The 21,635-nt window shown below is 38.1% G+C and overlaps 1 protein-coding gene across 2 annotated transcripts in view; it reads left to right on the forward strand.

Annotated features, from left to right (window-relative positions):
- The window catches only part of mpped2a (metallophosphoesterase domain containing 2a), a 98,235-nt gene that overhangs the window by 12,426 nt on the left and 64,174 nt on the right, over positions 1-21,635 (forward strand). For both annotated transcript variants that reach the window (XM_057835307.1, XM_057835312.1), the window contains exon 3: positions 18,427-18,608. In XM_057835307.1, coding sequence (XP_057691290.1) covers positions 18,427-18,608 — 182 coding nt within the window. The remainder of the gene's footprint in view (positions 1-18,426; positions 18,609-21,635) is intronic.

Raw genomic sequence — 21,635 nt, forward strand, 5'->3', positions numbered from 1 at the left:
TCTGTAAATTATATATACATTCTGTAAAATAATTTGTTGGAATGGAAAGATAAGACACAAGATGGATATATACATTCAACATACGGTACATAAGGACTGTAGTGGGCATTTCACTCTACTGTCATTTAAATCTGTCTATGCTGTCCTCACTCCGAAGCGTCTACTTTTTCCAAAGCTAGACAGCTAGTGAACGACGCCTTAATAATCAGACTTCTTCCTTTTTCATCTGATTCATTAATAAAATGGCCTCAAACCACTGTCCTCTTTAGACCGTAGTGAAACTACAAAAAAAAAAGTACACAAGCATTGCATTAGCAACAACGTTAGCTTAGCACGCTATACAGGTTCACTAAACATAAACAAAAAGCGTGTCATACAAAAAATATAACATTTCGCTTACTAACATAATATGTACATTCTTTACAACAACCATACTTACGGACAAATCTTGTCCAAGGGTCGCAAAGCGACCACAAGAGTTCGCTGTTAGACAGCATAAAAAACCTTGCTGTAAAACTTACCAAAAGGCAGAATACTGTCTGAGCGGGACATGTGCGTTAATTGCGTCAAATATTTTAACGTGATTAATTTAAAAAATTAATTACCGCGCGTTAACGCGATAATTTTGACAGCCCTAGTATTTTTATCAATCATAATGGATATTTACACACAAACCCTGGGGGAGCAGTTACAGACAAACAATACAACAATGCTGACTGGCATTTGCTGCTTGCTACCAAAATAAGTTATATTACTGATGCTCTAGCTCTGTATGTCAATTAATATTAGGTAAAAAATGGGTAGACAGAGTCAAATTTTTCACTTATACAGTGGTATGACAAAGTATCTGAACCTTTTGGAATTTCTCACATTTCTGTATAAAATATCCATCAAATGATATCTGATGTTTGTCAAAATCACACAGATGTAAAAAAGTGTCTGCTTTAACCAGAGGTGAAAGTGGCTAGAATTTCTTGCCAGAACTCCCTGACGTGAAGGTCGCCACGGAGCCAGAATTTATTTTGTATGTATTTATTTTTTTTATTTTTTTCGGGGGTGGGGGGGTGGGGGTGGGGTTAAAACCTCTTGAACTACTGAAATGCAAAGAAAACTGTTTTAGCACAGTTATTTCTATAACACTTACAAAAACTGATTTTCATTCAAAATTGTATTTTTTCAATGATTTGCAAAATAAAAGTTAACAAAGACAGCAATAACCCCAACAATCTCCTAATTTTTATTTTCCCTCATTTCCTCACATACTAAATGCCAAATCTCAATTTGAACTATTTAAGAACAAAAATTGAACTTAATGTAAACATTTTTTTAATAAGATATAAGTAACATACATTCAGAAAAATAATTACAAAGACTTATTATGCAGAGTGAAATGGAATACAGTGGTACCTCTACATACGATCGCTTCGACACACAAACTTTTCGACATCCGACGTAAAATTTGACTCGCCATTTGTTTTTACATCCGACGACATGCTCGAAATACGACGACAATGGCAGCACCGCAGACGAATGCACGGCGGATTTTCTTGTGTGACAAATCAACACAGGTTTCAGAAAAGGTTGGTACAGGTGGTGAAACAAGGAAAAAGTTGACGCTTACCTTCTAAATGAAGATGCAAATGACAGAAAAATATGAGCGTGGGGTGAAATGGCTCAACAATACATCTCCACGGTCCTCCTCCGACCATCGTTCGCCATTCTTTATAAGTTAAGCTGACAATTCTTATTGTGGTAACATCTCCAGAGAAATCGCCAGCTTCGCCACGTTTTCATCATTTCTTTCACAACTTATTCAACACAAAAAGCCTGCTGTCTGCCGCAATTGACGATGTTCTCAAGAAAGCATTGAAAGCGAAAGTAAACTCTCACCCGCTCCCCTCCCTCTTTGTCACGTCAGCCCCGCGGTGCCTTCAGGTACAGAAAAAAAGTCCGCCTTATTAGAACCCGTTTCGTTACACTATTACAGGAATTATTATTATTATATTATTAATCCGATTTTTATTTATTATTTATTTGTTTTGCTATATGTAATTGCCATTTGTAATAGTACCAGCAGTATTTTTTAAGGATTTAGTGCAGGTTTTTGGGCTGTGGAACGAATTAATGGAATTATAATGTATTCCTATGGGAAAATCCTGCTCGACATACGACCATTTCGACTTACAAACAAGGTCCTGGAACGGATTAACTTCGTATGTAGAGGTACCACTGTATATTTTAAAGATCACGCAAACATTGACATTCCTCATAAGGAAATGAATCAATAGCCTAACATCAATGACCAAATTAGGGCTGTCAAACGATTAAAAATTTTAATCGAGTTAATCACAGCTTAAAAATTAATTAATCGTAATTAATCGCAATTCAAACCATCTATAAAATATGCCATATTTTTATGTAAATTATTGTTAGTATGGAAAGATAAGACACAAGACGGATATACTGTATATATATATATTCAACATACTGTACATAAGTACTGTATTTGTTTATTATAACAATAAATCAAAAAGATGGCATTAACATTATTAACATTCTGTTAAAGCGATCCATGGATAGAAAGACTTGTTGTTCTTAAAAGATAAATGTTAGTACAAGTTATACTAATTTTATAATGAAACCTCTCTTAATGTTTTCGTTTAATAAAATTTGTAAAATTTTCTATCAAAAAATAAACTAGTAGCTCGCCATTGTTGTCAGTAATTACACAATGATCATGGTGCTGAAACCTATAAAATCAGTCACACCCAAGCGCCAGCAGAGGGCAACAAAACACCAAAAAACACAAGTAACAAGTGGACATGACACTGTGCTGTCATTTTAATCTGTTTGGGCGGGGCATATGCGTTAAATGCGTCAAATATTTTAACTTGATTAATTTAAAAAATTAATTACCACCCATTAATGCGATAATTTTGACAGCCCTAGAACAAATATAAGTCCAAAGTGCACATTGACAGCCAAGATGTACTGAACCTCCCCATCAGAGCAAATAAAACTAAATATGATAAATATGCCTCCTCAACTCTTTCGTTGCTCTTAAAGATTTGATCTATTTTATGTTGCATTGCCCTTTTTTGTCGCATCAATTCAACAACTTTTTTTTTTTTTTGCTGTTCCAGAAAACATGCACAGCCTCTCTGCTGATCACATGTCAGTATGTCAGCCAATTGAACGGATAAATGAGTCCAGGCGTTTTGCTTTGCTGTGTGCATTCGCACATTGACGTGACTCATCATTGTCAGAAATCGGTGGAAACGGATTACGCTACAGAAGCACTGTATAATGCTAGTTGTTAACACTCGTGTATGTAAATCTGATGTTGGTAGATTGTTTTCTTCTTGGAGATGAAATGCATGTGTGGCAGCTTAGCATTTTTTTTTTTTTTTTTTTTTTAAACATAGCATTTTGACAGTTGCCGTCATATTTTCAGAAACAAAGCACCGTGTACTGGAACAGCATTCCGGCCCTGAATCTTATACCGGAACTGCGTTCTGGCCCTGAATCTTATACCGGAACTGCGTTCCTGACCGTTCTGGCCCACTTTCACCCCTGGCTTTAACTAAACCCACCCAAACATGTATAGGTTTTCATATTTTTGTTGAGGATTTTTAAATTTATTAATTTAATAGGGACAGTGTACATTGATGAACATCTAAAAGATATAAATATGGCAGATTGTAGCAACAAAAAAAAAAAAAATGCCAATTTACATCCGCAGTCCCTAAGCAGGTAACACAAAAAGACAAAGAACAAAAGATTACAATAAAACTGTACAGTACAATAGATTACTAAGAACTTAAAAGTCAGTGATTGCAGGACTGGTTTACTTTCAACCACTGCTTGAGCTGAGTTTTAAAAGTTCGTATCGTGGGATAGCATAAATCTGTATGTATAAATCTGGGAAAGGAAACAAAACCATCTCTAAAAGTCTGGAAGTTCATCAATTGACAGTCATAGAAGTTGTCTAAAAATGGAGAGAGTTTGGCACTGTTGCACCTTTCCCAAGGGGTGGCCGTCCACCAAAGATGACACCAAGAGTTCAGTGCAGAATACTCAGAGAGGTAAAAAAAGAACCCTGAAGTCTCTACTTCAGACTTACAGAAATCACTGGCACAGTCCAATATCTCTGGGCACACATCAACTATGTGTAAAATTGTGGCCAAGAATGGTGTTCATGGGAGGACTCGATGGAGGAAACCACTGCTGTCTAAAAAAAAACATTGTTGCTCGTTTAATGTTCGCAAAAAGGCACCTGGACACGACAGAGAAATTTTGGCTAAATATTTTGTGGACTGATTAAATCAAAGTTGAATTGTTTGGGAGTAACACACAACGTCATGTGTGGAGGAAAAATGGAACAGCTCACCAACATCAACACCTCATCCCTACCGTGAAGCATGGTGGAGGGAGCATCATGATTTGGGGCTGTTTTGCTGCCTCAGGGCCTGAAGAATTTGCATTCATTAATGGAAGAATGAATTCAAAAGTTTATCAGGATGTTTTGCAGGAAAACCTGAGGCCGCCTGTCAGACAGTTGAAACTAAAGAGAGGATGGTTGTGCAACAAGACAATGATCCAAAACAAAGAAGTAAATCAACTTCAGAATGGTTTCAGAAGAACAATATACACGTTCCGGAGTGGCCAAGTCAAAGTCAAGACTTGAACCCCATTGAGATGCTGTGGCATGACGTAAAGAGAGCGATTCATGCCAGGCATCCCAGGAATCTGACTGAATTGCAGCTACAGGAAGCGTCTGGTTGAAGTTATTGCTGCTTAAGGGGGTGCCACAAAATATTAAATGTGATGGTTCTCTTACTTATTTTTCCCCCTTCTGTCATTGTTTGCATAATATTCTCATTAAAATATGAAACCTATAAATGTTTGGGTGGTTTTAGTTAAAGCAGACACGTTTTTTTTTTAATCTGTGTGATTTTGATAAAGATTAGATCACATTTGATGGGGATTTTATGCAGAAATGTGAGAAATTCCAAAAGGTTCAGATACTTTTCCATACCACTGTATGGCTCATTAGCCACGTTTACATGCTGACTTTTATTCATACCGATTCAAATCATTCCGAATGGAAATTTCAGATCAGCTGTTTACATGTCACTTCATCTATTCCGATCCAGCGTTTACATGTGACTGCCTTTATTCCGAAAGGACGTTTGACAACTGCTGTCTGACATGCGCAGATTAATCAAAACAAAGCGTTACGTTGCAAAACATGGAGATCGATCGTCGGAGTGCTGCTGTTTTAACTTTAACCCACTTGTTGTGTTTGTGGGGTCGTATCCGCTTCTGCTGTTTTGCTCTTTTGCCTTGTAGTAGCCGGTTTTCCACCGGTTTCTAATCTGGTCAACGCTCCGGTCTATTCGGGCTTCGTGTAACCTCTCGTGAACTTTTTTAAATAGTTCACTGTTCCTCATTTTACGCCCGTCTAAGCGAGCAATTATATTCAATTCTTTTAAAGTTTGAATTAAATACAATCTTTCCGCCGGACTCCAATTAGGTGCGCTGTGCTTGGAAGCCATGTTGCAAGTGACGTTACTTAGGTCACAAAGTGACGTCACCACGTCAGTACGGAGCATGTGCAGAAAGAACGCAACCAGACACCATTCCGCTTCCCTGTTTACATGATATAATTTTACTTCTAATCGGTTTGGGAAAAGGAATATTCCACCCGTGTGAATCGGAATGAAATTCCATTTGGTTTGGGCCTGTTCATTCCGAATGAGGTGTTTATATGGAACACATTTATTCGGTTTGAACAAATATTCCGATTGTAATTGGAATATTTGGCTCCATGTAAACGTGGCAATTGTTTTGCCTAGCATGTGCCGTTAATTGTCGTTAAATATCATTAATGTGGAGGAGCTTTTGTAACTGCAACTCTTGACCCACTTCACTCTCCAAAAATGGTTGGGAATGGTGATATGTAGTGTTAAGTGATGGTTGATATTGTGCAGTTCTGTGTTTTGTGAGCATTTTTGGGAGACTTTTGGGGATTTTGTTTGGTGCTTGCCTGGCATTATGGCGCACATTTCTGACCAAATCATCTCCCCCTAAAATTGCAATGGAGATAAAGTGCCCCAAGGCTTGCCCATTGCTTTCAATTTGATAAGTTATGAAAATGTTTACTTTGTTATCGTTAGTATGTTTTATGGACATGTCATTAATGGAAGGCACCGTGCAGTGGAACAAGTATTTCAAACCTGTAATTTTATTTACCCTAACAAAAAAGGATTGAGTCATAACTAGCAATCAAGGACACATAAAAGGGTTGTGACAACAATATGAACTAATGCTATGTTCACACGGCAGGTCAATTGCAATTTTTTTTTTTTTGCCCATATGCTCCATGTACCTGACATTTTCATGCAGTATGAACAGTCCAATTCTGATGTTTTCAAATCCAACCTGGGCCTTTTTCATATGTGGGTATAAATTGGATCTGTATCCCATGTCTATCCACTATTAACACTAATCCATACACATACATTTATATGTTATGAACAAGTGAAATAAGTCACCACTGTTCACCAAACAAACAGCAGCTGTTATTGAGAGCTGGTGGACAAAAGACACAAAAAATAACATAATGCATGTGATGTTATCAGGTAATAAAAAAAAGTTGGTTCCGGTAGCAGGAAATCCTCAAAAATTGCCACAAAAGTGTGACAGCTGAGCCTTCCCAAAGGGACCATATCTACTTCTGTAAACACTGCAATACACGACGATGTGTCACACGTGTCGCGGTGCGCCTGCGTGTGGCATCATGGACGCGTTTCCTTCGCACTGCAAGTCACATATGTTTGTGGGTACACAACGATATTGGAATTAACCACAAAAAAAAAAAAAGTCTGACTTGGGCATCATGCCCCGGGGTGTAAACATAGCTTTAATTATAATTTGGTGTGTTTCAGATCCTCACATTTTACACAATTTTCATGGAGGCCTACATGTTAATTTTGGAGTAAAAATGTAAGATTTTTTTATATTCTGTATGCTTCTGTAAAAATGTAAAAAAAAATAAAAAAAAAAAAATAAAAAAAAAAAACTTATTTTGTTGTCTCTTCACACAGTATATGGACAATTAGTCCGCAATCATGGAAAGAATGCAAGACCTTGTAGTTAAAATATTGCCATATGTGAAGCCTGATGAATATTAAGGTTTACTTAATTACAAGTGTCGAAGAGAAGTATTTGTTTGTCATAATGCCACTTTCACGCCACATATCAATACAAACTATAGGTGTGTGTGAAATAAAAATGCCTGATTAACTAACCTTACCTTGATAATATTTTATGTATTGAGTAATCTATATATATTTCAATTGGATAACGTCTACCATTTTATTCGTGCAAGTCTGTATCTATATACAACGTACTTAGCGGTGGTGTTCACATCATGCTTGTCTTTACAATATTCCTCCCACCAGCCCTGCAGCTATGCAGACTGTCAGTAGCACAATTAAGGCCTCAGCCATAATGAAAGGGGCATTAGCAGGAGCAATTTATTTCCCAATGTAGTGCCAGAAGGTTTTCCTGGTTTTGATTTTCCAACATGGGGCTCTTTGTGTGCTACACTTCTCCATAATGGCAAGAATAACGGGAGGCATGAGGACAACTCATGCTGGCTGAACAAATGAAAAATAGAAAGGGGTCCTCAAAGCGGAGCGGAATATTCTAATCATTAGAATATTTTTGCAGTTTATTTGTCTGTTATTGTGCCATTTTTGTAATCAATCTACAGCTACTTTATTCATGTGCTTTTGCACTAAGGTCTATTTGGGGATTCTTGTTTTGCTTGTTTTTGTCCGCCACCTTCGCCGCTTTCACTTCCCTTGTGCATACCCACCTCCAGTTGCCATCCCCCATCCCTTATTCCTGTGTTCATTTTGTTCTTCTGAAGTTTATTGAATTAGCTCAGACAGCTGAAACGCACAAGATAAGAGAGGCGTGCTCTGTGCTTCTCCCTGAGAAATGCTTTTGCACCAAGGATGAGTGAGTGGCATGTTTGGGGCTGAGTCAATTGGATGGGGAGGGGGACTGATGCTGAGGTTGTAGAAGCAGGAAATGGGCAACATTGTTATTAGACATTTCCACTAAGTGATGATGAAAATATAAGGTCAGTAAGAGAGTTCATCGTATTGTACAGAGCCAGCGACTGGTGTACACATATACTAGTACAGCAGTACATACATTTTTATGATGACTAAATACAAGCACTTGCATGAAACCAGGATCGAAGTGATTAAGTGTCCTTTTCTCGTTTATTTAGGAAATTAACTTCAGAAGTTCTATTTTTTTATTTATTTATTCATTTTTTAAATCAATTACTGTAGTTTATATTTTATGTATAGGATGCTGATTTTTTTTTTTTTTAACACAATGGACTCTATTTGTGCGCACGCTACTATACATAATCAGAATATGAATAATATAGTTACAATACTGCATATAATTATCAGAATAATTCCAGTGCAAACATAATGATGAATCACAGATTTGTACATCAAATCTGTGTATGCGTGATTGAAGCACAAATCTGATCGCATGCACTGTTGGTGTAAGCAGGCCAGTGCTATTTTAACTGCACTTACATTCTTGTTACTTAAGGCCACAAAATAGTTTCAGATTTGTAATTCTCTTGACCTCAATTTCTATTCATTTGTTGTTAGAAATGCGTAGAATATATATATTAAAAAAAAAAAAAAAAAAAAAAAGCTTTTAAGTGGATTGCATGTGTTGAAACATGGCAAACAACATTAATATTGCTACATGCGTGTCTAGCTGTGATGGCCTGTGAACAAGTCAATGCACAACTTGATCCTCTTTATCACGTATGAACAGGTCATCTTTAGTTGACTACTAGTCTATTTTCACATCCCCTTTTGACCCAAGAGGTATTAAGGGTCTGCTTGGTTTATTGATGACAAATCATTAGCAGGATAACTCCATTAGCATGAAAGTGCTGCGAGTGTGAAGATTAGAAGTGCAGGAGGTAAATCACAAAACACTGGAGAGCAGCTGGTTGAGATGGAAAGTTTGCGAAGATTCTGCTAGGCAGGTGTTTTTGTGTTTTTTTGGTTTTTTTTTCAGAGAAGTTGGCTGTTTTGGGTAGTGAGTAGGCAGTTACGAAACCCGTTAAACCAGAATCGACACACTGGAGGTACCAAAAGCCATCCTGTCCAAACCAAAAGCCTGCTTGAATGATTAGAAACTGCAAACAAATGTGCAGAATCCCAAAATAATATTGGACTTCAGTTCGGTTTCCCTACTGGTAATAACACCTTGAACCGCGTAGTGTTTCATTACTTTGCTAATGTTTCTCGAAGATAGACTTATATAAAGAAAAAAAACTTTCATACTTTCACACAGAATTTCCTACATGAAATATTCTATAAATGTGACCATTGCTAAATCCTTAAAATAGTTTCAACAACAATTTTACATGTATATAAACTGTACCTAAAGAGTGAGTTAGTGTGTAACTATTTTTCCTCATGACCTCCATTAAAATTGTAGATTTGAAAACAAATGCACAATATGTAGTCAGTGAGCAAGCAGCACTATCTAGTGCCTGAAGACGCTGGAGACTTATCTGCAAAACTTATGCATTGGCAAAGCAGTGCAATCAATCATAGTGCTTATGTGGCTTCTTACCGAGCTCAGTGAGTCAGCGAGTGACAGAGATGTTGACCTCCTTATCTGCTGCCAGTTTAATGTCACATTTTAAGGAGCGAGCTCATGCTGAACTTTGACATTGTTTGCTTGTGTATTTTTCTAAAGGCCACAAAGCCAAGTGTTCTGGTCAAATTAAATATCCTCCTGTAGACAGCAGAAGGCTCCCCTCTACCAAGTACTGATTGATACAGTACTGTACAAGGAATCCAACCAATGGCCCAACTTTATTTTAGTTTCCATGACTTTGTTGAGACATTTTACAGTTTTTGATATTATGAAAATTATTGGTTCCTACTCAATGATAGAAGTGAAAGTTTTTCTCACCTGACAAATTAAATAGGAAGATAAAATGGACCATTACCTATATAGCTCTTCATATAAGCGTCGGACAGTTTAAAAATTTTAAAACTTTTTTTTTTTTTCACATATTTATTTATTTGCACATGATATGTATATTTCATGATAAATTCTTTGTAAAAGTAATGCAAGTTTTTTTGTGGGAAAACGTTTTTGGCAGGGGTTACGTTTCAAAATTGGTTTTAGATACTTCCTTTTTCTACTTTTACTACTCCTTTTTAGAGCTGTCCCGACTAGTCGACATAGTCGACGTCATCGATGACGTAAATCCGTCGACGAGCACAACATCCCGTCGACGGTTAATGAAGGGTTAAAAAAATATATGCGTGGAAAGTTAGAATGTCGGATGCTCTGTTTGTAAGCGGGGAAAGCGGCACAAAGCCAAAAAAAGCGCACCAGAGTGTCCAAAACATTGACTTATTTCAAAGAAACTAAGGAGAGTACACTCTTCTGTCCTGTCTCTTCAGTGCCAAGCTTGGCTGCACGTCGGCCGTGAATAAACACCTCAAGCGCCTTCACGCAGTTTGTAATTTTTTTTTTATTCTCCATTTTTTGTACACCAGAGAGTGCTGTCGCCTTACTAAATAATAATGTTTCATTGACAATGGGCCTGTAAGTGCTATTAGTATTGTTCTTAATGCTAATTGAAAGATTTATTTCATGTTATGGTTTATTTTATGGTATAGAAAATTATATAAGGTTAAAAGGTCATAAATATATACAGTATACACAGTGATTGCACTCAAGGGAGAGATTGTCAATGATAAGGTAATAAGGTAAAGGCAATTCATATAGGCAATTCATTGATATATAAATAAGGTTTAAAAGGAAAAAGGTGAAAAGTTTTTGTTAATTTCTAATTGTGTTGCTTTATTTGTGTTCACCGTAGCTCTTACACTGTGTTTACATCAAGGATGGAATAAAAGTTGTAAACCATCAGTTTAAGAGACCATCTTTTCAATCGGGATGCTACACTAGTTAATTCTATCAGCGTTTGAACTCATTGTTTATTTGTGATTTATTATTGTTATTTACGTGTTTATTTGTACTTTAATAAATGATTTGAGTGTTCCAATATGTTTTTTGTGAATTGATAAGCGTCAACAAAAATTTCATTGCTAAATTAGTAAAAAAAAAATTTTTTTTTTTAATTATTAGATTAGTCGATTAATCGTAAAACTAGTCGGCTGACTAATCAGGAGAAAATTAGTCGTTTGGGACAGCCCTACTCCTTTTACTACTCCTTTTTAGATAGTTTACTCTCTGCCTGTTTTTATGTAATGTTTGTATACCGATTCAAAAGTTTTATTAATAAAGGTTTGTTGTGTACTGTATTTTTCGGACTATAAGTCCGAAAATATAAGTCGCACCAGCCCAAAAATGGGCAATGAAGAGGAGAAAAAACCATCCGAGATAGCAGACCGACATTGAATAAACAATGATTTTTCCATCAAAATCATCAGTATGGTTGACACTATCGTTGAAAAAATGTTGTTCTATGGTATGTCAGGCCATGGTTGGGTTAACATTGGTTTATAGTTGATGAACGAATGTTGACAAATAGTTGATTTATGATTGACCGGGAAATATGATTGAAAAGTCATTGAATTATGGATAAGCGGATGTTTTGGTCGAAAACATAACATTGATTCAGCGTTGTTCCAACATTATTAATAAACGAAATGACGTTTAGGTTTTGTAAGGATTTCAACATTAAAACAATATTAATTGAGGGTGCAAAAGTGACGTTGGTTCAACGATATAAGATCGACAGCGGAATGTTGATCCAACAGCTTTTCAACGTCAGTCTGCTATCTGGGATATACTGTGAGTCGCACCGGAGTATAAGTCGCATTTTTGGGGGAAATTTACCTGCTAAATCCAACACATAGAACAGATAGGTCCTCTTGAAAGGTAATTTGAAATAAAAATACAATAGAGAAAAACATGCTGAATAAGTGTACAGTATGATAATGTTACATGATGCATGAACAACGAAATGCGAACGTGGCTGGTATGTTAACATAACATAGCTTTTAAGAGTTATTCAGATAACTATAGCATAAAGAACATGCAAACAAGTTTACCAAACCATCAGTGTCACTCCAAAACACCAAAATAACATGTGAAATGATATAATAATGTGTTACTAATTCCACACACAAATCACTCCAGAGTATAAGTCGCACCCCCAGCCAAACTATGGAAAAAAAAAAAAAAAAACCTGCGACTTAGTCCGAAAAATATGGTAGTTGTTTTTTTTTGGTTGTTTTTTTTTTGTTTTTTGTTTTTTTTGCCTGCTCCAATGTCCTACTGGATTTGAGAGTGTGCTTCTCCCCTAGAAAGCAGTCTCATACCTCCTCTTTCCAGCTCTTTACCCTCTGCAGCCTTTTCTCTAAAGCCATGCTGATGTACAGACGTAAACACAAATCGTAATGCTAATAACCTTCCGATAATCTTGCACAGCTTTATTGTTTTACCCCCTGCTCCAGAACATCAATTCTTTATTCTGAGTTTCTCAGTTTATCGTCGATCAGACATTAATATTGAACCTCTGGATTGTCATATTATAATATAATGGATGCCTCCCTTTGTGAGTGTGAAACAATCCCAGTACTATTATGGCTCAGACCTGCTCGAGTTGATATGGGCTGGTGGTATTTACTTACGTTCACTGAATGGATTGTTTTTCAAAGGAAAAGGAAAAGAGAATGTGTGTTTGTCTGGTTGTTTTAATATGTATATGCAGGTTGTGGAAATACTGTTTGTGTGTAGGTTTCATCATCCTGTACAGTTCTGCATGTCTTTTTTTTCCCATGACACTGTCAATACCTGTAAAATTGCATGACGTTCATGCATCACAGACTACCAAACTTAATCAGTAGCTACACTCCAATATTCCTTGCTGCTCTGCCGGCTTGGCATTTCTTTAGGTGTGTATTTGCGATTACACCCACTCATTTAGCTGCAAAGTCTATTGCACGTACTATTATCTTTGAGTTCTTTTTCTTACTCTGCTCCCAGATGTTCAATACACACTTGACCCTGTAAAGTCATATTCATGATTTATTTCTAAATACAAATGTGTTTGATAATGATAAGTGCTGAAAACATTTGCAAAAATTGAGAACTGTTAAGTAGTTTTCTGAGATATAGCGTTGAACACTTTTTCCATCTCCTCAGTCGTTTTTTTTTTTTTGGGGGGGGGGCTTGTCTAAATTGGAGCTTGATGACACAAACAGAACTGGCACAAGTAGGCTCTCCCCCACTGTCTCAGGGCTAAGCGCCATTATTGGTTGCTTGGCACAATTACCACTTTATTACTGACATTAACTTGGCCCATTTATACTTGTACAATGTTCAGTTAGTCATCGTGCGATGCCTAAAACCCCCTTACCCCGCCATCCCCCCCAAAATAATAAACATCTAAAGTTTCTTGTGTTATTTGGGCAACTGTTTCTTTGCCGTGTTTTGCCATGGGCAGTGAAACGGATGGATGTGCGGCGTCAGTGGTTACTAGCTGGCCATTTGCATGTCGTTGCATAAAGATTCATAAATAGTAGGGGGGAATTTAACTAGAGCGTGCGGGGCATCACAAACTTAGCAACTCTGGGTGTACCAGAGTTGTTTACAGTTTTGCCAAAGGTTGCCTGACTAGATCAGACTTCTGCATTTCCAAGAAGAAAATCTGGGCGTTCCAAAATCTGCAACACCTGATGGGAAAACATGGCTAAACTCAATGAGTCACTCAACTGAGTCTTTTTTTCGGGCCAGAACCATCTAAATGACATGAGGGCAGCTATCAAATCCATCTTGGTGTCCATTACATGTATGCAGTGCCACAGGTTGACCCCCTCAATGCCAGTGTGCATTAATGCAGTAATTAATGCAAAAGGCCCAACCAAGTATTTTAAAGTGCCTGTGACACGATAAAAAAATCTTTAAATAGCAATTATTGGAATTGAAATCATATTTTGAGACGGTTCGACTATATACAACAATTTGGCAAAGCGCAGATGATGAGAAATGAGTCTTTTCATCTGCTGTATACCTCCTCCTGTCATTATAACGCAATGGCGACTCCATCTGGGTGATGACATCGGCGGAGTAGCCATTTCAGCGGATTTGGAATTCAGCCCAATGGAGGAGGAAGCATTTTTTAGCGATTCTGGTTTAAGTGTGGATCTTTCAAGTGATATTGTCGATCCAGAGGAAGCCTGTGGCATACAGCTATACAGTATATGTTTGAGTCGTATTTGGAGGAGGAGAAGGATTAAGAACGACAACAAACACAAGGCTGATGGTCAGCGCATACTGTTAAAATGTCATCATTTTTTTCTCTCTACTCCAATATTTTTACAGGATATCCTTTGTATCTAAGTATTTTTCCCCGATTGCTAAATAAATTGTATGGTCATGACAAATGAGTCTTGTGCTAAACGGAATATGGAATATTAAAAATGCATTCATTCAGTATGACAGGGAAAAATTACTGCATGATGGTCAAAACTGCCGATTTCTTAAACCTCCAAAATGTTATTTTATGCCAACGGAGTTAGTCCGGCATTTGTCATTTCCCAGCGGGGACTTTGAGACAAAGGAAGAGTGTTAATAAAAGAGGAGTGTGAGAGGTAGGCTACATGCTATCCTGAACCGAGTGGCTCTTCCAAGTCTCTTCCTCGCCTTTCGAAAACGAAAAATCACACAAAACTACCCCGACTCATGTCCCACAAGGCAGCAAGGGTGATAGCCTTCACCGATCGGCCAGCCCCTGGCGGTGAGCAAGTTTCGGCTTATCGTTCCCTTGCTGCGGCCCCGGCAGGAGTGCTCATGGCCGGGGACGTAGCTGGGGAATGAACGCCGAAAATGGCGCATTCTCGGTGGACAAACTGGCCGACATCGGAGTGCGTCGGCTGCCCGAGCCCAAGCCGAGGATAGCGCTCTCTCGGCGAGCACACGAAGAGGGCCGAGAGGGTTGGAAGTCTCTACACGGTCGCAGATGAGAGCATCGGCTGAGGGAGGTGGCCCCTCTCGCCTTCTCAGTGGTTAGGGAGCATTGCCACCCACAAAATGCAAGCCACTTCCTTATTAAAACGGGTGCCATGATCCAAGTATTTGCGATAATAAATAATATAACACGTAGCTTACTCACTTCCTCGTCCGTCCAATGATCGCTCCATTGTCATGCTTGTTTTGCCCATTCTTCGCGGTGAACAGGGATCTTTTTGAAACCCAGAAAGGCTCACCCCACTCTCCCTGGTGCAGCAACAGAAGCCTGCAGCACATTGGGCTGCTGTGACGCGAAAAATAAACAAAATAACCTGCGAAATCAGCTGGATTCACAGTCCTTTTGCATAGCCATACCATTTATCGCTGCATTATGAAGATGATGTCTCCCTTTAAAGCAGTACTTCTCAAATAGTGCCCCCCCCAGGGGGGCGCAGAGCAATGCTAGGGGTGGCGCATGTGACCTCGAGGATTTTTGATTTTGATTGATTCTTTTTCACCGAAAACGTGCCGAATATTGCCAACAATCGTCCCGCTTTGTCAGTGTTATATCAGTAAACCAGTGAGCACTGTTAGCATGCTCGGTGAAAATAAACCCACACCATTAGAAAGGAAGTGAAACTGTGAGCAGCGAAAATAAAAACTGTCCTTCTGTCCAAAGACACTTTTCTTCTATTCAGTTTTGTTTTTTCGGTCAAATATTTTGGGATATTGTCCTCATGAGTTAATGTTTCTAATCAACTTGAATTTGTTATTATTTACTGATTTTATTATATTTTATCTTTCAGTATCAAATGGTCAATAATGTTTTTACAGTTTGGATGTGACTTTTAAATTCAGGCAAATTGATGCGCGTTAAGGCGGCACGGTGGCTGAGTGGTTAGCACGTCTGCCTCACAGTTCTGAGATCAAGGGTTCAATCCCGGGCTTCGGCCTTCCTGTGTGGAGTTTACATGTTCTCCCCGTGCCTGCGTGGGTTTCCTCCGGGAACTCCGGTTTCCTCCCACATCCCAAAAACATGCATGGTAGGCTGATTGAACACTCTAAATTGTCCGTAGGTGTGAGTGTGTGCGAGAATGGTTGTATGTCTCCTTGTGCCCTGCGATTGGCTGGCAACCAGTTCAGGGTGTCCCCTGCCTACTGCCCGTAGTTAGCTGGGATAGGCTCCAGCACCTCCGCGACCCTCGTGAGGAATGAGCGGCATGGAAAATGAATGAATGATGCGCTTTAAGTCTTCTGTTACATACAAAACAATGTTAATAAAGTTAGACTTTATTATGAGTTGATCTATGTTACTTTTTTTCTTTAATAGAAAAAAAGAACACAATGTTTGGCAGAGGCGTACTTATAATAGTAATATTATTGACAAATGATACTATTTACATTGGCGGCAGAGAGTTTGGGAGGGTGTGAAACATTTACATCTTCCTTGGGGGGGGGGGGGGGGGGGTAACAGAAAATAATTGAGAAACACTGGTTTAAAGTAACATTCGCTTTATTCCTCAATCCGAAACCATGGCCAGAGAGCTATCCTTTTTGTAGTGCAGGATTCAAAAAATTGAATAAATATATAGATTGCTTCTGCACACATCCAAGTGGTCCATTTTATTCAGGAGCATAAAAAAATGAATGTAATATGAAATAAACATGCTTTTTGTGTCACAGGCACTTTAAGCATTTGTCCTTAAAACATACATTTTTGAGTGGTCTTTTATGATATCTAAGTTTTTCGAGATACTGAATCTTAGCTTTTCATGAACTCAAAGCCATAATATATATATATTTTTTTTAAACTACAAGAGTAGGTTTGAAATCATTCACTGTGTGTAATGAATTCATATAAAATAACAACTTCACTCTGAATAAATGACAACTAATGTTGATGTATCCGCTACATCCTAATTGGATGGGATGCTCTTGTACTGTATGTCTCAAGTCACCTGATCTCAACCAGATTTAGATCGTAATTTTAAAGAAACAGAATGCGATCTCTAACACCCCAAATACGGTACTCATGTAAACTTAAAAAAAAAAAAATCTGTGAAGCATTGGAACTGATAACTTAGTTTTCTTTTGTTGTTATTAATAACTTTGTCACAATAATCCAGTGCTCGCGATGTGGTTTGTGCATATAAACAAACACTGATAACAGATGGTGGTTGCAGACTGTATGATTGCTTCATACTGCAGACAGTGGCCAGTTTGTCTGCGGTTTGACTATTATTGACATGACCTAGCGGATGACAGAAAAACAGAACTACAGATTCCAGGCAATTTGGGATACCCTTTATCATGTTGTATTCTCTGCACCACACAAAACAGTACCTCCGATTTGCTTTTACGAATGCTGTCACCTTTTTCCTGCAAAAATTATTTTGTGTATCTGCGTTTGTTTTCCATCTCTGCTAATCATCTCTCCCCCAGCCCTTTGATTCCATCAGCCTCTTTTGCCAATAGTCATGCCATTTTTGTGCTTGCATGCATGGTAACTGTCTGTATGCACACACATGCGTTTGTCAGCTTGAAGATTGCAGCGTTGATTATATGTCTGATGTTGTCAACCGAGTGACATCCCTTCTAATGAAATAATGGTCTCGTGGCGGAGTGGTGGAGCATTGCGCATTGTAGATGTCAATTACACTCTCTGTGATTTTCTTTCCATTTGAAAAGGAAAAAATGTTTTTCTTTCTTTTTAACCAGCATGCCCACATTGAACAAAAAATTCTGAATAAAAGCATAGTTTCCAGGCACATTTCAGGCTAAGTGGTTTTTTTTTTTCTTAGAAAATGGATAGAAAAGACATTAATGCACCAGCACTTTAGCCGTCCTACCACAAAGCAGCCATTGCCCTCCTTTTGTGCTCCAATCAACACAACGGTTGGTTGTCTTCCATGGCAAATGACACTTCTTTCACTGTTTTAATAGCTCCTTTCTTTCAAATGGCTTTTGCTGGAGTGTGTGTATTATTCTGTAGCCCAGTAGTATATTTTGTACATCACGTTCTTTTTTAAAGTTTTCAAATTAGCACACATACAGAATGTTTCCATCAAATGTTGTGCTGAAAAATATGAGCAATGCTACTAGTAGCATGTTTTGCATCTCGCAAAGATGAATTGTGTAACCATGGTAGGACAGTAGGACTAAAGAATCTATGCCAAATGATATTCTAAATAGAAGTAAAGGCATTATTTGATAAAATGTGCTGCATCTAAACACCAATGGAACTGGGTTGAATATTATATTACATTATATATTCTGTTCCTCTTTTTTTTTTTTTTTTTTGGCTGGTGTCTTACTGGCAATTTTCAAGTAACATTCTTGGACATTCACAATTGTTTGTGCTTTCAGGGTGGATCCAATTCCCTATGACACTCCAAAACCAGCCGGCCACACCAGATTTGTGTGCGTATCAGACACACACTCGCGTACAGATGGCATTCAGATGCCCTATGGCGATGTGCTGCTGCATATGGGTGACTTCACGGAGCTTGGCCTGCCCTCCGAGGTCAAGAAGTTTAACGACTGGCTAGGTACTAAGTTGCTTAAACACCCTCAATCATAACCATATACTGCATACATTGTTTTAGCTTGCTGACATGCACAGGTTTTTATGTCTACTTTATGGCTATAGAAACACTGCTGTGATACAGACACAAGTCACATTGCACACATAACAAGCATGGACCACACAATGAACCCCTGCCCCGCCTGCATGACCTCACAACTGGTACGCTTAAGTGTCTAGTTTAACCTTTGCGACCCAACACCCTGGATCAGTTAACATTTGACCTTTATCACCGACCACATGCTGTGGAAGGGAGTGGGTCTGTGTTTGACTGCGCACACAAAACTTAAGCATTTATCTTTGGCTTGTTTTTGAACTAACACAAAATATGAGTTTTCACCTCATCAGATAAAGAATTGAGCAAGTTCAAATATTGCTAAAGCTTTTATTTATTTCATTCTTCAAACATTAATATTTGTTGTTTTGTTTTGTGTGTTTCAGTACAAATTGAAGACATCATGCAGGATTTACTGTAATTTCCGCACTTTAGAGCTCACCTGACTATAAAATAACACTTCCCAGATTTCACTAAATTTAAGAAGAAAATCCACATGTCCGCCATACCTGGCTATAAATTGCAGGTATCCCTGTCTTAATATGAGTTATTTAAATGGAGAGATGCCATACTGAGACATTTGATTGGTTAACAAAATATTTTTGCTCAAATGAACATCAACACGCGGAGTTGCATCCTTCTCATTCATATGTAGCGCCCTGTCAGCGGAGCCAGACACAAGTCCCACTCATGTTCTCTGAGGCACTGAAACCAGGAAAACACACAACTTTAAAAATAAAACAAAACAGGTTATTACATCGATGAAATAAAATCCTATAGAACCCAAGGCTAAAGGCTGTTTGCGCTAGCCTTAGCATGGCAGCTTTGTTGTAGCACAGTGGTGCTATCCATCATCTTTAAATCTCTCTAACCCCCCACAGCTAGCCTTAAATGGTTCATCTATAATGGCATCAAGCATCGGAGGGAGCCTTCGTCGGCAGCAAAGTCCTCTGAGTGCTGGTTGAAAATTGATATTTGGAACTAGCAAAGCATCGTTTCTTCATAGCGAACAATGGCAGCTAAGAAATCTAACCATCAATTCAGTCAGGATGTCCTAACATTCACTGTGCACCTTAAGTGTCTCTTCTTTAGTGGCACCAAGCATATTCTCTTCACAACAAGTCAGCAGATAGCCTAACGTAACCCTTCTCACAAACAGAGTTTTTGAAAGTATGGAGACAATCTACTCGTTGGGTGCGTTGCACAATAACCACCGAGCGCGCTGAGATACACACAGCAACTCAAAAATGTTTTCAAACACTCATGCAAGATGGTAGAGACTTTGATCGCATCCCAAATGACAATGTCATCATGACGCTAGACTTAAAAAAATAAACAAATTACGAGAAAACATGAAGCGTGTTTATCAAAAAATAAATAAATAAATAAACCATTAGACACTTTGTTGTTAAAACTGCAGGTTTCAAATGGAGGGAAAATGTAGCAGCATGAAAGGGTTAAAAATCTCAATGAAGGTATATTGTATGCCCAGTGTTACTAAGGCTATTAATAACATTTTAACCAATAAATACACTAACAATCAATAGTAGCTAAACGGCAACAGTAAAACAAACTGGTTTTCATAGACAATAAAAGATTTTATATTGTGCAGCTCTCATAATACTGGTGTATTGTTTCAGGGGGAAAGAAGCACTTTTTCCCCAAAACATTCTTTCTCAGACCATAAGAATAATCCACAATAGGCATGTGCAGGTATGAGATTCTGACAGTATGATAACCTTAAGCCAAATATCACGGTTTCAAGGTATCACGGTATTGCAATTACAGCTCTAAAATTTGTGACTTTGAGATATCTGGGTTAAAAAATATAATAATTAAAATAAAACCTGTTTTTTTATTTTCAAAATATATTAGCAAATTGGAACATAAATATGTTAAACTTAAAAAATAAAATAATTACTAAAATATTCTAAATGGAATTAAAAGAAATGCAGTCCTTTAGGTGAGCCTAAACCCACAGCCATAGCTCAATATTATTACCTTTCAGAACAAAAATAATTTATTTCCATGAAAAAAAAACTTGTGTATGACTCGTATCATGTTAAAATTATACACACACTTTTTCTCAACAAAGACAGTTGCCAGAGAGAAGAAAAAAAACACATGTTTTACCACCACTAGACACCCTAAAGACGCTGTAGTTAACTCTTGTAGATGGTGGGAAACATTCATGACAGTGTTCACTAACCTTAAATTTTGTATAATGCGAAGTCATATTAAAGTAGACGTAGAACGTTAGTAGTAGACGTAGTAGTAGAAGTATTGCCTCCTCGGCAGCCACCCTCCCCAAACATGTTCTACATGTCGGTTGGCCCTCTTCTTCTAAGCCGCAACCGTCTGTAAGTTTTCTTTAGCCGAACTATTGCCATACCAGCGATTGCATTTTCTTTGATGGGGAAAAAGTTCAGGAGTTACACCTTCCCCAGCCATTGTGTACCACAGCTGACTCACTGACACTGAGCAACAATCGGTGGGGGACAGGTGAGCCTTACAGCTGCAAGGGGAGATTTCTCCATGCATTTTTGGGGCATAAAAATTAGCTGATACCTTAGGGACGGTATGACGGCAAATTTTTGCGGTTTTGAAACCTTGACGTTGTCATACCACGGTATAACTTGAAACCGGTAATCGGCACATGTCTAGGTGTGACTGAGTGCTTTGACTTTTTGTTCTGCTTCAGTATTTATTATATGTAAATCACATGCATAACATCTGTACATACTTCAAGAGCATGCTAAAAAATGAGGAAGAGTGGAAGAAAAGAAAAGGGGAAAGACTGGTGGAAAAAGAAACTTAAAGAAGGAGAACAGAAGGGTGATAAAGGCCAGACCTTTCGGTTGAGTGCTCAATCGGCTAGAATAAAGTAGTAAGTTAGTTTTGTGCTGCCGAGAGGGAGCAGGGACAAATCACCCAGAC

This window comes from Corythoichthys intestinalis, chromosome 1 (genome assembly GCF_030265065.1).
Source record: "Corythoichthys intestinalis isolate RoL2023-P3 chromosome 1, ASM3026506v1, whole genome shotgun sequence".
Taxonomy (NCBI): domain Eukaryota; kingdom Metazoa; phylum Chordata; class Actinopteri; order Syngnathiformes; family Syngnathidae; genus Corythoichthys; species Corythoichthys intestinalis.